This window comes from Acipenser ruthenus, chromosome 11, assembly GCF_902713425.1.
Source record: "Acipenser ruthenus chromosome 11, fAciRut3.2 maternal haplotype, whole genome shotgun sequence".
Taxonomy (NCBI): Eukaryota; Metazoa; Chordata; class Actinopteri; order Acipenseriformes; family Acipenseridae; genus Acipenser; species Acipenser ruthenus.
Window position 1 is genome coordinate 36,132,552 of NC_081199.1, and position 18,451 is coordinate 36,151,002.

Genomic DNA, 18,451 nt, shown 5'->3' on the forward strand with positions numbered 1-18,451 from the left:
ACTCATTTAAGTAGTTTATTTTTAGTACCTCTGCATATGGTACGATTACTTAATGATGGACAGCTGTACATGGGAGGTAAGATGAATACCCCTAATTCTCTAACATAGACATATACAGTATAGGTGTTATAGGAAACTGAATAAGGCCTTTGCTTATTTGTCAGCAATTACCTTTTTTTAAAAAATTTTTAAAGAGCTACAATTTTCCAGTTCTAGTCTTTCATGGTCAACAGCAATTCAACCACAGAAGTCTTGTCTTAGTCAAATACCTGGGGGCCTATATTTCAATTACCCACACAGTATGGTGCTGCAAACTTAGTGATGTCAATAAATCACAAGTTGAATAAGCAGAGTTAAAGGGCTGAAGTATTTTAATCATTAACCCCTTCCTCTGGCTTACTTGCTGAGAAGCGCTATTAGAGTAATATTCAGGATTTGAATGATCAATATTGATGTTAGCATGATTTTTCTCATTGGACAGAAAGGCTTTTTTTCCCCCAGCTGTTCTTACACTTTGGATTCAATTTCTACACATAAAGACTCAATCAGTTACAAGTCCTTGAAAATAACCCTTTTTTCAAATTAAATAATCGCATTGATTTATTGTACAAGGATATTTCATTTTGTTTTTCCTCCAGCAAATTATTTTTTATTCTGAAAGAACATTGTTAGGAGGGTTAACATTAATTTCATGTGATTTGTAATCAAACTTTTCATCTGTGCAGAGACTGTGTTTCCTAATGCCCTATAGGCAGTACCTCTCAGTGAATCATTAATAATAGAAACCAAACTATGATACAATTGAGGTTATTCTAACTCAATTTAGCTTTGAAGATTAAACACTTTATACTGTATAATATACTGTTTACATGCTGTACTGTACAATAATTTTGTTAGAACTTGTTTTCCATCAAAGGCAACTTTTTTTCAGTTTGATAAAATTCAAGTGGTTTAACAAATCTAAAATTCCAATAGAATTTGGGTCCGCTGTATCAAAAGGGTAATTTTGTTTAAACTATTATTTAATTAGTAGCATTATGGCGTTCACATTATCACTACTGACATTTATTTATCAAGTGTTTTAAAAAAAAAGAGATGGCATGTTTGTATAAAATTGAAAGAATTATGAGAGAACATCATTTATGTATCAACAATATTCATATACCTGTCAAATTCATTTTTATTTCTGCAGGTAGTCTAAGCACACAGCTAATGGGAACAGGCTTTTGTAAATAAAAGTCCCTCCCCCACCCCCTCCAACAGCCATTTAAAATAGATACATTACTCACACTAAATCACTTTTTGAAACCCTAATTAAGATATATTAAGGCAAAAGGGCTCCAGAACACCTCTGCTACATTATTTGCACAATTGTCTCTCCCTGTCTGGTACAATTATTCAATTACACATGCTCTTGTTTCTCTTTTTTAATTGAGCGGTGGTGGGTTGACTGACTATTAATTTATTAGTGTGGTCTACCTTTACATGGACAGCTGAAAAGTGCCTTACCCTGCTCAAAAAGATCATGTAAAAACTCCCAAGATTAAGGGAAGAGGACAGGAAACAGGGTCCACGTCTCGACTATTGCACCACTTGTCAAAAATATTGCACTTTAAACCATACTGGGAAGAAGTAGAAGATGCTCTAGAAGATCAGAACTACACGTTGAGACAAACCTAATGAAGATAGTCATCGCTACTCAACAGTCAGACCCACAGCTGTAGAGTAACCAGATAGTGATGTTACCAGCTGACCCTGGGCCTGGGATAACAGGACCTGCCTGGTTGAAAACTGCCAAGGCTCTGCCGCTAGCATGTGAATCATTGATGCAAACCAGTGCCCCCTTACCCAGCTGGGAGCCACAAGAAGCATCTGTGCCTCCTCCTGCCTGATTGATCACTAGGTAGACCAAGATCCACACCAACAGCAGGAAGGCATAACGGAGTGTTCTGGGCCACCGAGAGGCCAGAGCATCCATTCCCAGAGCTCGAGGATCGCTCTGCAGAGAGAACCACTGTTGGCAATGTATGATCTCCCTGACCGCAAACAGGTCCACTGATCCCATACTTGATTCACATCTGACGTATTATCTCTGGGTGTAACTGCCACTCTGCTCAGCAGTGTTTCAAACACCAGGGAGGTGTACATCCTTAATGGCAATCCAGTGATGATCGGCCCACATCAGAAGTCTGTACGCACCTGGTGATTTCATACTCAACCTGTGGTGGAGGCGTCTGTGTAGTCGCCACTTCCCTCTGCTTATGGTACCCAGAGGGGAATGCTGGGACAGATAATGAGATTCCCTCCACCATAAAAGGGCGTTGAAACAACCTCTTGTAAACAGCAACTAAGCATCGGGATGAGCTTGTAGTTCTGGCACTGCTGCCAAGAAACATTGCTGCAGCTGGGGCATGTGGACAAGAGCTGTCAGAATAATTTGAGATGCAGAATATAGTAAACTGGGTGGAAAAAAACTAATAAAAACTGTTACAAATATTTCCGATCTAAAAATGTGTTTTGCAGAGAAAACCCATTGGTGATGGCTATCAGTTCCATAACTGACAAGGATCCAGTGGTATTTCAGGCTATGATGATTGATGGTTAAATAAGCTATATTAGTACATTTATTTTGCACCAGTGAGTAACTCAATCAATATTATTTAATTAAATCTGTTGAAAATGTCATTCACTAGCTCATTAAAACAATACTTGATCCATTATAGCTTATTAGCCCTTCAAGCTGCTTCAAACCTGTTTCGCTGAACTTTGATGGAAATAATGGTTTACAAGCACTTTGCTCACAGGTACTGATATTTCATATAGAAAATAGAGTTAGAATTGAATATTCTGAATACGCAATAGGGTAGTACAGACTGTTAATAGAACACACACTGGGGGTTTCAGTACATTCCCATACACAATGATACCCCGCTATACAAATTAAATCTTTTTTCTGCTGGCAGTTTAACCTGCTGGTATTTTGTTCTCTTCGCTTTGTATTCATGAGGATTATTCAGAACTGGAACAGAAGAGAGCAGCAGACATGTGAGCTCTCAATGGGAAAGAAACAGAAAGCGATTCTAGCCCTGCAGTAAATTCCTTCTGTATTTCAATGTTCCAACATAGAGACCAAGAAATACATGAAGGTTATGCCCTGGTTTGATTGCTACACACTATTCTTGTTTCCAGTTACGGGCCAACTGGACAGCCAATAAGGTATTTTCTTCAAAAAAAAATAAAAATAAAAAATAAATTATATATATATATATATATATATATATATATATATATATATATATATATATTACAGGGAAAACACCAAAATGAAAAAAAAGAAGGACAAAAATGACCTTCTTCATAACGTGTCTCCAGTGGAGCATTTTAGAAAATCATTATAAAAGGGGTGAACAGAGGTCTGTATTTAATTAGTTGGCCTCTGTCTATGGAACAGCCTACTCAGTCTGATATTTGTGGAACCAATTCTTTTGAAAGGACTGAAGAAAAAACAGAACAGAGAGTGAGTTGACTTATTTGTGGCTCTGTCTGAGGCACAGTTTTGCTCTTATGTTTGTTTACCTTGTAGTTCAAGAATTTCTAATGAATTTAAAATTAAATTTTATTCAAAATCCACAAAGATCACCATATTTATTTTAAAAAATGCAATTCCTCTACAGAAAGCTTTACTGGGGAAATCTGGTCTTCAAACAATCAAGTTCAAGACCCCCCCCCCAGTCATGAATAAGTCTGCTGTGTTGTGTCATGCTGTGCCTCTACCAGTTGCCAAGGAAATCAAAAGCGTAGACAGCGATTGCTGCCAATATACGCACATTTTATAGAAGAGAACAGTTATAAATAAGAGATGGGCCTTTCATTAGCATTATTCATAAATCACTAAACCTATATCACTTTACTCACACACACACACACACAATTCAAATTCGTGCACAGCTCATTTTAAACAAGTTCTTCAAATTGAGGTGCTATCCATAAGGAAATGAAATGGAGTATCAGATGTCTACCCCGCCAATGTTTTTTAAGAAAGTGATCCACTCCTATTTCATTTCAAATAAAAAGTCATTGTCTTTATTATTAAAAAATTGCTGCAAAAAATAAAACAATGCGTTTCAACACCAACTGTGTCTTCATCAGGTCCAAAAGTAGCTTGTACAAGAGTACTACTATGGAGTGGACCACTTTCTTTAATACCTGAACTGACACAGGAAGGGAAAGGATATACTCGCCACTTCCAAAATTGAAATTCTGAAAGGTATCCGTGGCTTACCGGTAGCTGACAATTAAAAAAAAGTATGCTGGAGCTGTATTTTGTTCAGTACAGAAAAGGCAATATAGAACAGCACTGGCTTACAGCAATCTAGGATATCTAACAAAGTCAACACAAAAACATGAGCGTTCCCAAAGTCACTTGCGAGCCACTGTTACACTCAAAACTTTTGGACAAATCCAGATTGATGTTCAAGTCAACTGGATGAGCAGAAACGTAGGGATACAATTCATCACAATGATCAAGAAAAAATCATGAGGCTCTTAAACGCTTGATTGATTCTGTTGTTTACCTTGGCAAGCAAGAACTGGCATGCAGAGGGCATGATGAAGGCACCAGTTCCTCAAATAGTGGTAATTATGTGGAATTACTTTCTCTGATTTCTGACTACAACAGCATGTTAAGCAATTGCTTGTCAATAGACACAGTATTCTCGGAGACCTCAAACAAGATTCAGAACGGCTTAATCTCTTTGGTGCCTCAGGTTCTGCTAGATGCAGAAGTACAGGAAGGAAGACAAGTACGTGGCTATAATGGTAGATTAAACATCCAACGATGGAAACGCAGCTCAGCTGTCTTGTGTTTTCAAGTATGTGACTGACAGTGGCCTGAAAGAACGGTTGTTCTGTGAAAATGTGTTACGTTTACTAAAATAAAAATGATAATAAAAATGATTTTAAAAGGACCAAATTCCCATTGAGCTTATTTTTATTTATTTATTTTTTTAGATTCTATTGATTTTTTAGTATTACTATGCAGGACATCTGCTATAATATCGTTACCTTTATTAAAATTGTGCATGGATTAATCTACCAATTAATCAACTAATGCCCAGGGGTGTAGGGCTATATTTGGAAGTGGGGGGTCGCCATTACATCAGCTCTCATCTGTTATTTTTCATTCCCATTCAATTTTAAAATACCACTTGCTGCTTGCTGTGATTACAAGGGTATACAGCCAATTAGCAGTATTGGTTAGAGACATCCCTTGTGATGTTACAGATTTACAAAGTTTGCTCTCAGAATTCATTATTAAAGTTGGTATTGAATGTAGAGCAGCCTGTAGTCTTTTTACATCTTTACTATTTCAAATTAAAAGTATTTGCAAAATGGAGACAAATCAGGAAAACATGTAGGAATCCATGGGTATATACACATGCATGTTCATTCTTCTTGAATATTATGAGGGTATGTGGTTTTTGCGTTTGAAAATATGAAAGGCTTACCTTTATCACAGTTTTCCTCATCTTCCCCAGCCTTGCAGTCCTCTTGACCATCACACAACCATTTTAATGAAATACAGTGGCTATTTAGGCACTGGAACTGGTCTTGAGAGCAACGAGTTTCACAACCTTTCTGTAAATATAGGGACACATAATAGGCAAATAATACTAATAAAGACTTAAAGATGATAACCCAGCATGCATTACAAAGCAACATACTGTACAATCAAATCATAAATAAATAAATAAATCAAAAAACAACCACAGTTACATACCTCATCTGAACTGTCAACACAATCGTAGTCTCCGTCACACCTAAATCGAGCAGATACGCAGTCTCCATTCGCACAGACAAAATCTTTAGAGTTGCAGGTACTGGGATCTAAAAGGGAAAATAACCTATTATAAGCATTCTCTGAATACACATTCACTTTTAATATATATATATATATATATATATATATATATATATATATATATATATATATATATATATTTAATTAATTCACTACTGCTACATAATTGAGATTTGATATAGGGAGCAGTACAGTATATACTGGACTGGGTTCACCCAAACTGGTTTAAAATCCTCTGTAGGAGTAGAGGCAGACTGCATCTACAGCAGTGACTTCTAACATGCAGGCACTGGAGACCTAGCTACAATGCTGCCTCCCAGCTAGAAAGCAAGCTGAAAAAGCCTTAGAGATCAGTTAACTTTTTTTTCCTCTTTGTCAGGTTGGATGGTCAATTATCACTTTTTCACAACCAGCATTACTACATTTTGTTTATTAGGAGCGACATTTTAGGACACTGACTCCAGGAAACACAGTAATTGCAATGAATTTAATCTCAGGTATTCCTGTGCGAAATATAAATAAATAAATAAATAAATAAATAAAACACGGAATACAGTAATTATGTAACTAACTCTTCTTTATAGTGTGTAAGAAGATTCCCTGATTAATTTCTGGTTGAAATGGAGTAATTAAAACCAATCTTTCTCAACAAAAATACTTATGGCTAAAGGTTAGTGCCACATTCAGTTAGCCATACTTTCAATGTAAATGACTGTACATTATGTTTGTACTCAGCAGTTTACAGATAAAACTATATTAATAAAAGGTCCTTACATAGCATAGCACATATACAATTTAAGATATAATAACAAAATATGGGCATATGACTGTACTTGAAACACTAATCATTATACATCATTAAGATTGTATAATGCAAGTTTAGGGAGAATAGAATGCAATTCATATGCTGCATTAATCTCAAGTGGAACTGTCCTTCTATGTAATACACACTGGATTATTAGCCTGATAAGTCATGTAGCACTGTCCTCCTTAAGCCAAGATCAACAACGTGGTGTTAGCGAAAATATGCCTCTAACATTCAGAATGTGTTTTCAATATATATTGCAAGTGCAGTTTAGTACTTCCTTTAATTGAAAATGAGCCTAAAAAATTCACATTATTGAAAGCCAAAATCCAGAATTGCGCCAAACTGGATTGAAGGAACATCTGCCTGAATACCTACTCCAACACTCTTATCCTGCCCTGGCTAAGCTGTAAAGTAAAGCAGTGGCACTTACTGCAGTTCTCCTCATCCGAGTTGTCTCCACAGTCATTCTGACTGTCACATCTCCAGTGGTCTGGAATACAGTTGTTATTCTGACAATGGAATTCATGAGGTCCACAAGTCTTTTCATCTTAAAGAAAAAACACAAAAAAACAATGCCTTTGGTATGTACAAACTCTACCACTTATGTGCAAGGTATTAGTTTGACTATTTAGCCCATGGGATTTACATATAGTATTCTTCTGATGGGAAGGTTCTTGGACATTTTCAGAGAATCAGTTTGCTGACTGTGTACACAGAGACATTTATAGAGATGATGAATGAAATCATCATTGGTGATTAACACTTAGGCCAGTGGTTTTCAAATATCAAGTGGTACATGAGAAAAATTTGTAATGGCAGACTACTAGGATTTTTTTTTTTTTTTTTTTACCACTTGCAGTACTTTGTGACTTTGCAATTGAATCAACAATGTTGAATCTTCTTTCAAATAAAACCGTGTGTTGTTTTTTCATAATTCGCTGAAGAACTCACTTGTCGTGTGAGTGCATTACCCTATGCCACTACACCGGTAATTATTAATAAAAGCATAATATTATTATTATTATTATTTAAAAAAATAAATAAATAAATCCTGAAATCCTGGTATGGGAAATGTGTCTGTAATTAAATTCCCTACTCCAGACCTATTGTGTGTGTTCATATCATACAGTGAGTGCCCATCAACAACCTCTAATTGTCTGATTAACACGAACAGACTACTGCACTAAACACTTTAAACCATAAGCATTTTGCTAAAAGTCATTTTTGACTGCATGATATAAATGTCACTTCTACGTTCAACAAATTAGCTTTTGGAAATATTCACTTCAAAACAATGTGCTTATTTTGGTTAGATTTTCATAATGCACAAGACACACATAACATTTTACATTGTCCCTGCTCAGGTGTTCAATGATACAATTCGAGTTCAATAAAAAAAAAAAGTTTTTGTGCAAACTGTCCCATTTGTTTTCTCTTTGCACTTCTGCATTTGCGAAATAGAAAAACAGAAATGGCTATGTTAAAACATAAACGAAATACTACTCATCAGACACGTCAACAAAAACTAGAAAAAGCCCTGCAGAGACTCAGCAACTCAGCATCTTCTCACAGGAAACAGGGTGTACGGAGACCTGTCGGGCGACCTAAAACAAAAACTGCAAAAATTCAAGAGCCCAAACATGCCTTGGTAAAGCAAAAACAGATGATAACTCAGGTAGTTTGTAAACAGCTTCCTGTGATTAAAAATTTAAATGACTATAATCCTAGTGTTTGAGTTGTATTTATTTTTTGTCTAGTTAGGATTGCCTGCTTGTTCTCTTGAGTTGAGGTTTTGCAAATACTTTAGTAATTAGAAAAGACCACATTTTTTCCTGTTTTCATTGGTATATTACGACCCTATCTCAGATGAGGGTACACGGTAGACTAGATTATTTGGAAAGAGGCACAGGGCCTAAAAAGTTTGAAAACCACTGATTTAGGCAATAATAGCTCATGGTCAACAGTGCTCTTTATCCCACTGAAATGCATCAGTGTCTTTTTTAATCTGCACAGTAAACTTTATTTGCTGCCAAAATAACTAAATAGTTACAGTAGGGTACCTGTTCTTGACAGCCAGTAAAACCCAAAACAAATACACATTTTGTATTATTAATATACATTAAAAACAGTAGCAACCTGGATTAGTAGCCATCTGTCTTTGACAAACACACTATTTAGTCCCTTTAGTGTCTGGTTAATTTAGGTTTCACTGTATTTGCAGTAAATATTTAGCCAGGATAATAACATATTTTTTAACTGCTGTACAATTAATGTGCACTATCTTAGCTGTTTAATGCCCAATTTATGTACACTGTCTAATGTTGCTATACAGTACACCTACTGCCTGATTTCTATAGTTTCATGTTTTTTGTTATGATATACACTTTAGGTGGTAGGGGAAAACAAGCTATTAATACACGTTTTTTTTTTTTTTAATAATTCCATCCGACACTGTCTGTTACATGCACTTCCAATATTAAAAATCACACATTTAATAATCATATCTTATTTCAGTGTCAGTTGTTTAATTCATCTATGTGTGGCAATGGATACCTGTATAATGCATTATTAATGATGCATCACATTGCCATATCTGAAAGTTAATTCCTGAACATAATGCAGCATTTATAGCATTCTAATTTGGTTTAATGCTGCTGTGGAAACTGCTAGACAGTCATATGCGATTTAGTGCATGGGTTACTTCAACTGGCGCAAGCGACAAGCAAGTGGCCCGCCGACAGTCAGCAAAAAACATAAATATGAACTAAACAAATAAATAAATATGGAAAATAAAAAAAGAAAAAACAGTAACATCGTCAATCAATTTGTGATTAAGACGTGTGTCTTATTTTTGTAGCACGTGCATAACACCACCCCTTTTCAGTCACTAGCCCTTAGCACAACTCACACAAGCCAGTTCCACTGAGTTCCGCTTTGCATACTCTGGGTGATTTTTAGTTTTTTACTCATGTTGCTATCAAAATTTTTTTTTTTCTGTCTTATTCTGACATAAACATAAGTGACATAAACATGTCTCTCTCTACTCTAGCTAGTAAGAACAGAAAACAATGAATGATATATATATATATGTGTGTGTGTGTGTGTGTGTGTGTGTGTGTGTGTGTGTGTGTGTCACTACTGTGGTAGTGAAACAACACACCAGGAGGTGTATGTCCCATTTAGGTACCTGCAGTACTTTAATACAGGCTGCATATAACTGCCAAGGACATGCTTAACACAGGATTCTTGAAGGCATTCCTCCATTTTTCTCAGTCATATCCAACCCCCCTCACTGGGATTGTTTTAATATGTTCATATACATATGAAGAAAGCAAAATCATTTTTTTGGAACATAATCAGGTTCCCCATTCCCAAAATGTGTTTTGTTTCTTATCCTTCAACTTTCCTAGAAACTGCTGACAACGTATTACTTTCAAAACCTTTGTTCAATCATACTAACCTTTGGTGAATCAAGGAAACTATGCTCCTTTCTGATGGTATATTACATTATTCATGTTGGGAGTTTTGCAGCAGCTCTGTTGTAATCATACAATTCTTTTCATGACTGTTGTCATTTTAAGTTATTTACAAACAAAAAAATGATCTCTGAAAACCACGAGTAATGTACAGCTTGAGGAGGGTGGTGTGGTCTTTTTCCTAACCACATTTTGTAAAATTGGAAATGATTTAGGAGTATCAAAACAAAACAGTATAACATTACTATATATATATATATATATATATATATATATATATATATATATATATATATATATATAAACTGTATAACATGTCAAAAACCTAACAGCTGTTGATCTGACAACCTATTATTAATAAGGAAAGGCCTTCTGTAACTTAATTTTAAACTACATCTGACACTTTCAATTGATCATATATAATTGAATGCAATATTAGTTACAACACAACTCTTAATCTGCTTCTTTAAGATAGCAGTAATCATGCTTTTAATGAGGGGAGTAATATGCTTACTGAGAGTTTTTAAATGAATAACTTGTGCTAAGAATAATCTCAGGGTGGCTGATACAGACTTAAAAACAGATGGATTTGTGGAATTAATCTCCACTAAAACCAAGGAGCACACAGTCTGAAGAGGACAGACAAATCAATTTGTGTGTAAGAGAAAAGTGACACTTTTTAATTATCAACAACCCCTTTCTCATGTCACTCAATAAGACAGCCCTTGTTTCTTCAGAACTTCTTAGTGGCAGTCAATAAAATAAAAAAAGAAAAGAAAAAAAAGGCCCCCAAGCCTAGCCTAGCATTAAGAGATTTTACTGCTTTAACTCGATGGCTTTTAGTAGAAGATACAGAACATGTAAAAGTTATTTGACCTGCTGATTTTATTGGCCAGTGACTCTTTTGGGGTTAATAAATGAAATACTATAATTCATTCACAAAAGCATAGAAATGAAAATAACTGCACCCTGTAGCTGAGCTGTCAATATTTTATAAAATATGCAATATTTTGATGCATGATGTATGAAGGTGAGTGTTTATGCTGACCAAAAATAATCATTAACAAGGTTCACTATAATTACATGGCTATAATTACACATCAAGGTTTATATCATATGCATTATACAATGCTCAAGGTTGTTTCGGCCAATCAGAACTTGACAAAGTTTTGACTTTTAATTTCATCTAGACCACTTATCAAGCTGGCTCACAGATGAAATAGACAGAGAGTAGGACAAATAACCAGTAGGGTTAACAGATGTACAGTAAATCTGGAAGTAACAATTGGTTTGGACATTTAATTCTGAACATTAATGGCTTTGTTTAAAAATGGTGAGCTAGATTATCAGCACCAGAGATCAGTGTTAAAAAAAGTGTTAAAATATGGCAAATCAATACCACTAATTAAAGGGGACACGGATCTTACCACAGCTAGCCTCATCTGATCCATCAGCACAATCAGGATCCTCATCACACACCCATAATTTGGATATGCAGTGTTTTGTGGTTTTGCACTGGAATTGGTCTGGAGAACAGGTACTATCAGCTGTGAGGAGAGATAGGCGTAACTCTTTAACATATGGATTCTGACATCTGAATCCTTTTTTAAAAAAATACATTTTCTTAGTTAATATGGATATGGGTTGGAACAAATTTCTTCATATTAATTGTGTGTGATTCTTTTTCATTAACAGGCGATACTTCATTAGGGAACTCATTATTTATCTCATAAGTAATTTAGTTAGAATTCCAATGCATTATATCAAAAAATAACTTTCCTATTCTTGAAAAGTTGCCAATTTAAACCTTCTTAGGATTGTATGCACCATGGCAAGCTGGTAAAAGATACACATACCTTGTGCAAATTAAAAGCAGACTCCAAAGTAAGGGGCAAAATAGCTCATTTTAAAAATCAACATCTACTGCACTGCTTTTAGTTGAAGGACATATTGTCTAAAACATGCTACACTTTGATAATATATCTGTTTAAGTAGATTTCGAACCTTACTTCTCTTTTATTTAGTTAAACCATCTTCTTTATACTTTACACACTTTCTAATTTTCATAAATGATGTCCTAAAATGTTGTCAGACAGTACAGAATACAATGTTTGATTAGACTGTTGATACTGCATAAATTGTTTGATTTGCATAGCCAACTATATGTTGTGCATCCTACCATTTTTGTATTCCCTGTACTGATAACATAAAAAAAAGAAAATCACAGTGCGCCTGTCTATAGAGAAGACTTGGTGTTAGTGTAGGATTGTCCTCATGGACACAGAGGGATGATCTCAGAATCTCATCTCAGACATGCCAGAAATACAGAAATAGGAAGATTCTTTATTTAGTTGTACCTCTGGGAAGGTATAACCCTGCATTGTTGACCTTCACAATAGGAGCAGGAAATGTAGCTTTGGAAAAATGGAAAGTGAGCCAATACTCAAACAGAGTTTAGAACAGAAAAGTTAATGTAGGAAGCCTTTCCTCTGTAGTTTTAGATTACAGGGACACTGCTAGTGTTATCTAAATGGAAGGATATTGTTCTGAGAATCTACTAGGCATGTTTAAATTTTTGTTTGAAACGGCAACAACCAGAATCAATATGATCTGCGTGCAGTATGTACACAAATAAGGCAAAAAGAGGCCTTCTTACGACAATCCATTTCATCCTCCCCATCTCCACAGTCATCCTGACTGTTACACCGCAGGTTTAAGGGGATACACTTCTGCTTCTTTGTACACTTAAACTGCCCCGACAGGCAAACATAAGTATCTGAAGTAAGACAAAAGAAAAAAAACATTATGTTTTTCCATTTCCCCCCAGTACAATAAAGTTGAAACATAAAGGACAACTATATAAATACTGGTAATTGTTTCAAATTGTATAATAAGTAACATTAAAAAGATATATTTGGAATTAATACAATTCAGAACATGTCACTTTGGGACACTAAAAGCAAAGATATAAGTAATGAAAAAGGTGAAAGGGTACTCCAATCCCAGTTTCTCCTAGTACGAGAATATGTGGATGATGATTTATGTATTTATAAAACTACGGTGCTCCAATAATTGCAGTGAATTATAGGCAAAGGGTACAAAGGTTATTAAACGGTGTAGCAATTGCTCACCACAGTTGGCTTCATCAGAATTGTCCCCGCAGTCATTTTCTCCATCGCATATGAAAGGAGGAAGGGCGCAGAGCCCAGTTCCACACTGAAATCGCCCAGGCTGGCATTTAAATTCAGCTAGGGAAAAGAGATTGCCATTGATCTTGATGAACTTATAACATTCATTTTTTTACAAACAGAAGCAAAAGAAGTGCAGGTCATTTGTTGGGAAGGGAGTTTAAGGGAAATAAATAAATAGGGTTAAATGGTGCTCAGTAATAGTTTAAATCTGATAATGATAAGTCACATCAGTTGCAGCTTTAAACGTATTCTTTCTATCAGTGTCAATCTGTTCCTGAGTGAGATGGAAAGCACATCTGAAAATTCTCTTTGGAGATGCACAAGAGTCTTTGAATATAACATGATTGCAATTCTATTCTTTTCTCACCCATCGGCTCATGTCTATGTGCGTTTATACAGTACTGTATTTACAATATGTGTAAACCCGTTGCCTGTTTCAGTGTGTATTGTAGACAGGGCTGGGAACATCAGGTGCAATAGCAAAAGCAAACTGTCAGTAATGACATGTGTTTAGCCAAAGCTTGTTCAACAGTGTATAAGATACTCACGACAGTCCACAGGTTCATCGGATCCATCCCCACAATCATCAACCGTATCACATTTCCACCAAAAAGGAATACATTCATCAGTCCCACAACGGAACTGCAGATGGGACCAAGGAGAATTAAACAGAGACAAATCAATTACTTTGAACCAAATATAAAATCATTTCAAGTACAAAAACGTCTTATCTATTCAGTGTAATTGATTTACAATGCAGTGCCACGGTGTGGAGGTTGGTATTCAAACACTGTAGTGTATTTTCTCTGTTACAATGCTCAATGTCCTTTCCTTTCTTTTGTGGTAACATGACTGAATACTTGAACAGCAGAGTGTTTCCCTGAGAACAGAAATATATCTCAGCTGAATCAATCCTAGAATGGGTACCCATGTATAATTAACTAGTAATTTGAAACAGCTATAACATTAACCAGAGAAGTAAACAGCAGCCAGTTGCAGCGTATCTATACAGTAAAAAGTACACAGACACAAACCTGACTTGCTGTACAGTTGGACAAACAGGTCTTGTGATCAGCAGCCAGGTAGAAATTAGTTGGACAGGCACATTTGTAACCTCCACCAGGAGAGAGCAAACACAGGTGACTGCAACCCCCATTATTCACTTGGCACGGATGTTTAGGCACTGGACACAGAAGACACAGAGATTAGGGTTTCATTGTTGGGTAAACAATTCCCTGTATGTCCCAATTATATTTTTTGCTTACATCATTTACAGATAGAAACAGAAAAACTACAATTACCATCTGGTTGTCTAAATGGGTGGTACACCTGTATATCTGTTATTGCATGCCAAGAGTTAAGTAGCGACATCCTTTCGGCTCCTGAGGTTTTGTGAGCCCGGTTGACTGACTTAGATTTCCCATCCGTCCAATAGATGTAGTCTTCAAACACTGTTAGCCCAATCACCCCTTGAATGTCTTGATTAGGGACTGTAATAGAATGCGGCAAGATTAATCATCAGCCTTGGAAAAATGCCAGATGGAATATTCAATACTGCAAGGTCCGACAGATACAACCACACAACTTCTTGTGAATAATTGCTGTGACAACCTGTCAGGCCCGGAAGGTTCTTTATTACTGGTTAAGAGAACACAGAATTGAAAGCTGGAGACCTGCTGACTAGTGAGAAGTACTGTTTGCCCTGGCAAACAGAATATTTCTGTTAATGAGTAACTCCAAAAACCCATCTAACTGGTGTGTTAAAATGAAATAAAATGAAACATTGTTCTGCATTTCAATTTCTTTTCATTAATTCGGTTCAAATCCTATCCCTAGTTATGCTCTCACTTGTTTATACAATTGTCTCAACACTATACAGGCTAGCTTGTTTAAAACATATACAACATGTACAGGAGAACAAGGAGGAGGAAATGCTACAAAACTATTGACAGTGATCTAATATAAACCTGACTAAGCATGCAAACAGAATCTGACACTTATAGACTAAGTATGTCATTACAACATGTATTTAATTATATATCATAAACAGGTGTTAAAACTTGATAAAACACTTGGTTAGAGAGCTATAGAGCTCAACCAAAAAACACAAGAAACTGGTAGAAAATGACCTTTGCAACGTACACATGTTATTGCATTGTTGATAATGTAGGCATATTAAGCCAGATGCAGCATTCAAGTTACAGTTACTTTTAACAAATCAACTCCAGCACCACGCTGTTTTTTTCTGACAACATACATGTAATCAAAAACTATGTAATTACAGGGTAATGTGAAAAAAAACTAAATTTGAGAAAAAGTAGTCTGTACCACTACATTGACATTAAGAACCATCAATCACAACTTTTGTTCTTTGTGTACATAATGTCACTTATGAAAAGCTGCCCTTTCATGAAGGTCATGACGATACAGCAGATAAATCCAACGCTGTAACTTTCTGCCCTTGGGTTCAGCTACAGAGTAGAATATATCAATTTAAAATGATGCTGGTTTATTTTCAGTACCACGCTGGTAATTATGACTGCCTGGCAAAACTTCAAAGTTGGTTTCAACTATATTGGAGAATAATGGCCTCACCTTGATTGGGCTTTAGTTAATACAGAACATATAGCAGCCACAATGTGTCTTCTAGAAAGATATAAATCCCGAAATGAAAGCATGGTAAATGAAGACTAATTGCAGAGTCAAAGATAATTAAATCCTTTTTTTATTTTTTTACAGCACAGTATTGCCATAATAAATTGGCACACAGCTATAAGGAATGCCATCCATTACTTATGAAAGTACTGTAGCCTTTCTTGATATAGAAGCATCCAATTAGTTTGAGGGATAAAACATGTTACAACTGATTTCTTCTAAATGTTAATAATAAAATTAAAAAATAAATTATTTATGCAACAACAGCGTAATCTATTCTGTTCATTAAGTAGTTTAAATTCATGTTTTCTTACCTTTTTGCCTATTAGATCCATCCATATTAGAAAACAAAATATGATTTTCATCAGCCCAATAGAGCCTCTGGTTGATGTAATCTATTGTAAGAGCAACGGGCCTTGAGACTTCTGTGTCGATGACAACACTTTGATAGGTCCCATCCATACCAACACGACCAATGTGAGGAGACTCGCAACAGTCAATCCAATACACATATCTAGAACAGGTAAAAGCACAGAAATGTCCTTTAAAATTGTATTTGGACTGCTAATATACAAACTAACATGTCTACCATAGGTTACTTTCTATACTGACATACAGCCTCGGAATTACATACCCAGCTTGAGTATCCAATGCCAAATCTTTGGGGTTTTTCAGCCCAGAGCTCACGAGGATTGTGGGATACAAGCCATTGACTTTTGAAACCTCAACACTTTTTCTCTCTGTGTCACACCAATAGAGATTCTTCCCAATCCAGTCAACAGCCAATGCGCTTGGGACTGCTGTACGATGAACAATCTGTAAGCGAGTAAAGAAAACAAGCTGACTATGGGGAAGAAATAGTGAGTACAATAGGCTTCAGGGAAGTACATTTAAAATATATCCAACAAGTGTTGTATTTTTGGGGAAACCTTTGAAATGTGATGCGCTTCCCAGTAACCCTTTGATTGTACAAAAAAAGTAGCTGAACAACTTCCAAAAATGCATAACCTTTGATACACGACATATATGTATGCATGCAAACGACAGTAACGTTCTAGTCGTGTTAACATAGATGATTCAATTGGCAAGTTGTTTGAAGTTGCACAAGTACACATTTGGGTGCAGTACTTTTACAGTACAGTTTTAAATAAGTCCTTGTAAGAAAGTCTTTCTTTTAAATGTCAATTACATTATGGTATTCCTTTTTGAAAGACCTAATGTTTGGCAATGAATTGAACCTTACATTAGGAGCAAGGATTTGATGCCAAAGAGGCTTCACTGTACCGTCTATCCTTGCAGCGCTGAACAATGTGTAAACATTACTTTAGCATGGTACAGACGTCTTGGACATTTGTAGACTTGTGTTGTACCTTTAGGTCGCTTCCATTCAGGCGCATTCTATTTATTCTTCTTCCGTTTGGTCTGCTGGAGTCAATCCAATAAATAAACTCCTTTCTGTAGTCAAAGTCTATTGCAATAACATTACTGAGTGCCTGTAAAAAGTACAAAAAACAAAGAAAATGTTGTTCCTTTGTATTGTCCTTATCTGGATTCAGAAATTATCTGTGTCATGACCAGTTTATAAAATGGTGACCATCAGTGAGATTAGTGTACCCGAGAATACAATATAGCTAGAACTATATCTTGCTGGAGATATAGCTAGAGTGTGGGTATTTATTTTAATCTCAAAAGAGAAATACCCTCTTCTCTCAAACGGCCTGATGTACTATATATTGCATCACAAACTAGATTACAATCTTCTGAACCTCTCACAGCAGAATTCAAGGTAAGCTCTCCAAAGACCAGGCACATTTTGTATACTTTTTTAAATAGTAAACACATTTAAAAATGTAAACCTTTTAGAATGTAGTCTTTATTACAACATTTGTATTTTCACTAAATTATGTTTTCACAATGAATCTGACTGCCATGTTATCTATGATATAAATTAGGCTATATTGACATACATGTAGCATTATAACTGTTGTGGAAGCACCATCATTTTTATTTATTTCCAGACCTTAATCTTAGTATCCAAAGATACATGGTATGTTATTCTCTTTATCTTAGCAAGTTATTAAAGTACTGATGGGAATTTATAGTCCTCATGTATACTTAATAAAGGAGCTCATTTTTTAATTGTAAAACTTAATTTCACATTCTTCATCTCGACAAAAATAGTTTGGGACTGAAAGGGTTAATGGGGTTGGATGTGTCATTCTGTTTCTGTTGCAGACTGTAAACTTACAGGGAAAAGGGATTTGTTTCAGCTAGCAACATTGCAGAATGCAGCCAAAGACCATTTTTACCTGCACATTGGCCAATGGATGAATGCTGCTTGACAGCATGATTCCTTTCAGCTGTGCCCCACCTACCTTATAGCTTATGTCTGCCTTACTGGGCCAAAATTGGGAAGTCAGACAAAGTCTAATAAGTATTTATAAAGTTCACCACAGGCAAT

General features: G+C 35.7%; 1 protein-coding gene across 6 annotated transcripts in view; it reads right to left on the bottom strand.

Annotated features, from left to right (window-relative positions):
* Positions 1–18,451, bottom strand: part of LOC117426678 (low-density lipoprotein receptor-related protein 1B-like) — a 361,324-nt gene that overhangs the window by 30,652 nt on the left and 312,221 nt on the right. For all 6 annotated transcript variants that reach the window (XM_059033835.1, XM_059033832.1, XM_059033834.1 and 3 more), the window contains exons 58-69: positions 17,361–17,483; positions 16,625–16,806; positions 16,305–16,504; positions 14,637–14,825; positions 14,370–14,518; positions 13,884–13,977; positions 13,276–13,392; positions 12,801–12,920; positions 11,572–11,691; positions 7,099–7,215; positions 5,780–5,886; positions 5,508–5,637 (exon numbers count right to left, since the gene is read on the bottom strand). In XM_059033835.1, coding sequence (XP_058889818.1) covers positions 5,508–5,637; positions 5,780–5,886; positions 7,099–7,215; positions 11,572–11,691; positions 12,801–12,920; positions 13,276–13,392; positions 13,884–13,977; positions 14,370–14,518; positions 14,637–14,825; positions 16,305–16,504; positions 16,625–16,806; positions 17,361–17,483 — 1,648 coding nt within the window. The remainder of the gene's footprint in view (positions 1–5,507; positions 5,638–5,779; positions 5,887–7,098; positions 7,216–11,571; positions 11,692–12,800; positions 12,921–13,275; positions 13,393–13,883; positions 13,978–14,369; positions 14,519–14,636; positions 14,826–16,304; positions 16,505–16,624; positions 16,807–17,360; positions 17,484–18,451) is intronic.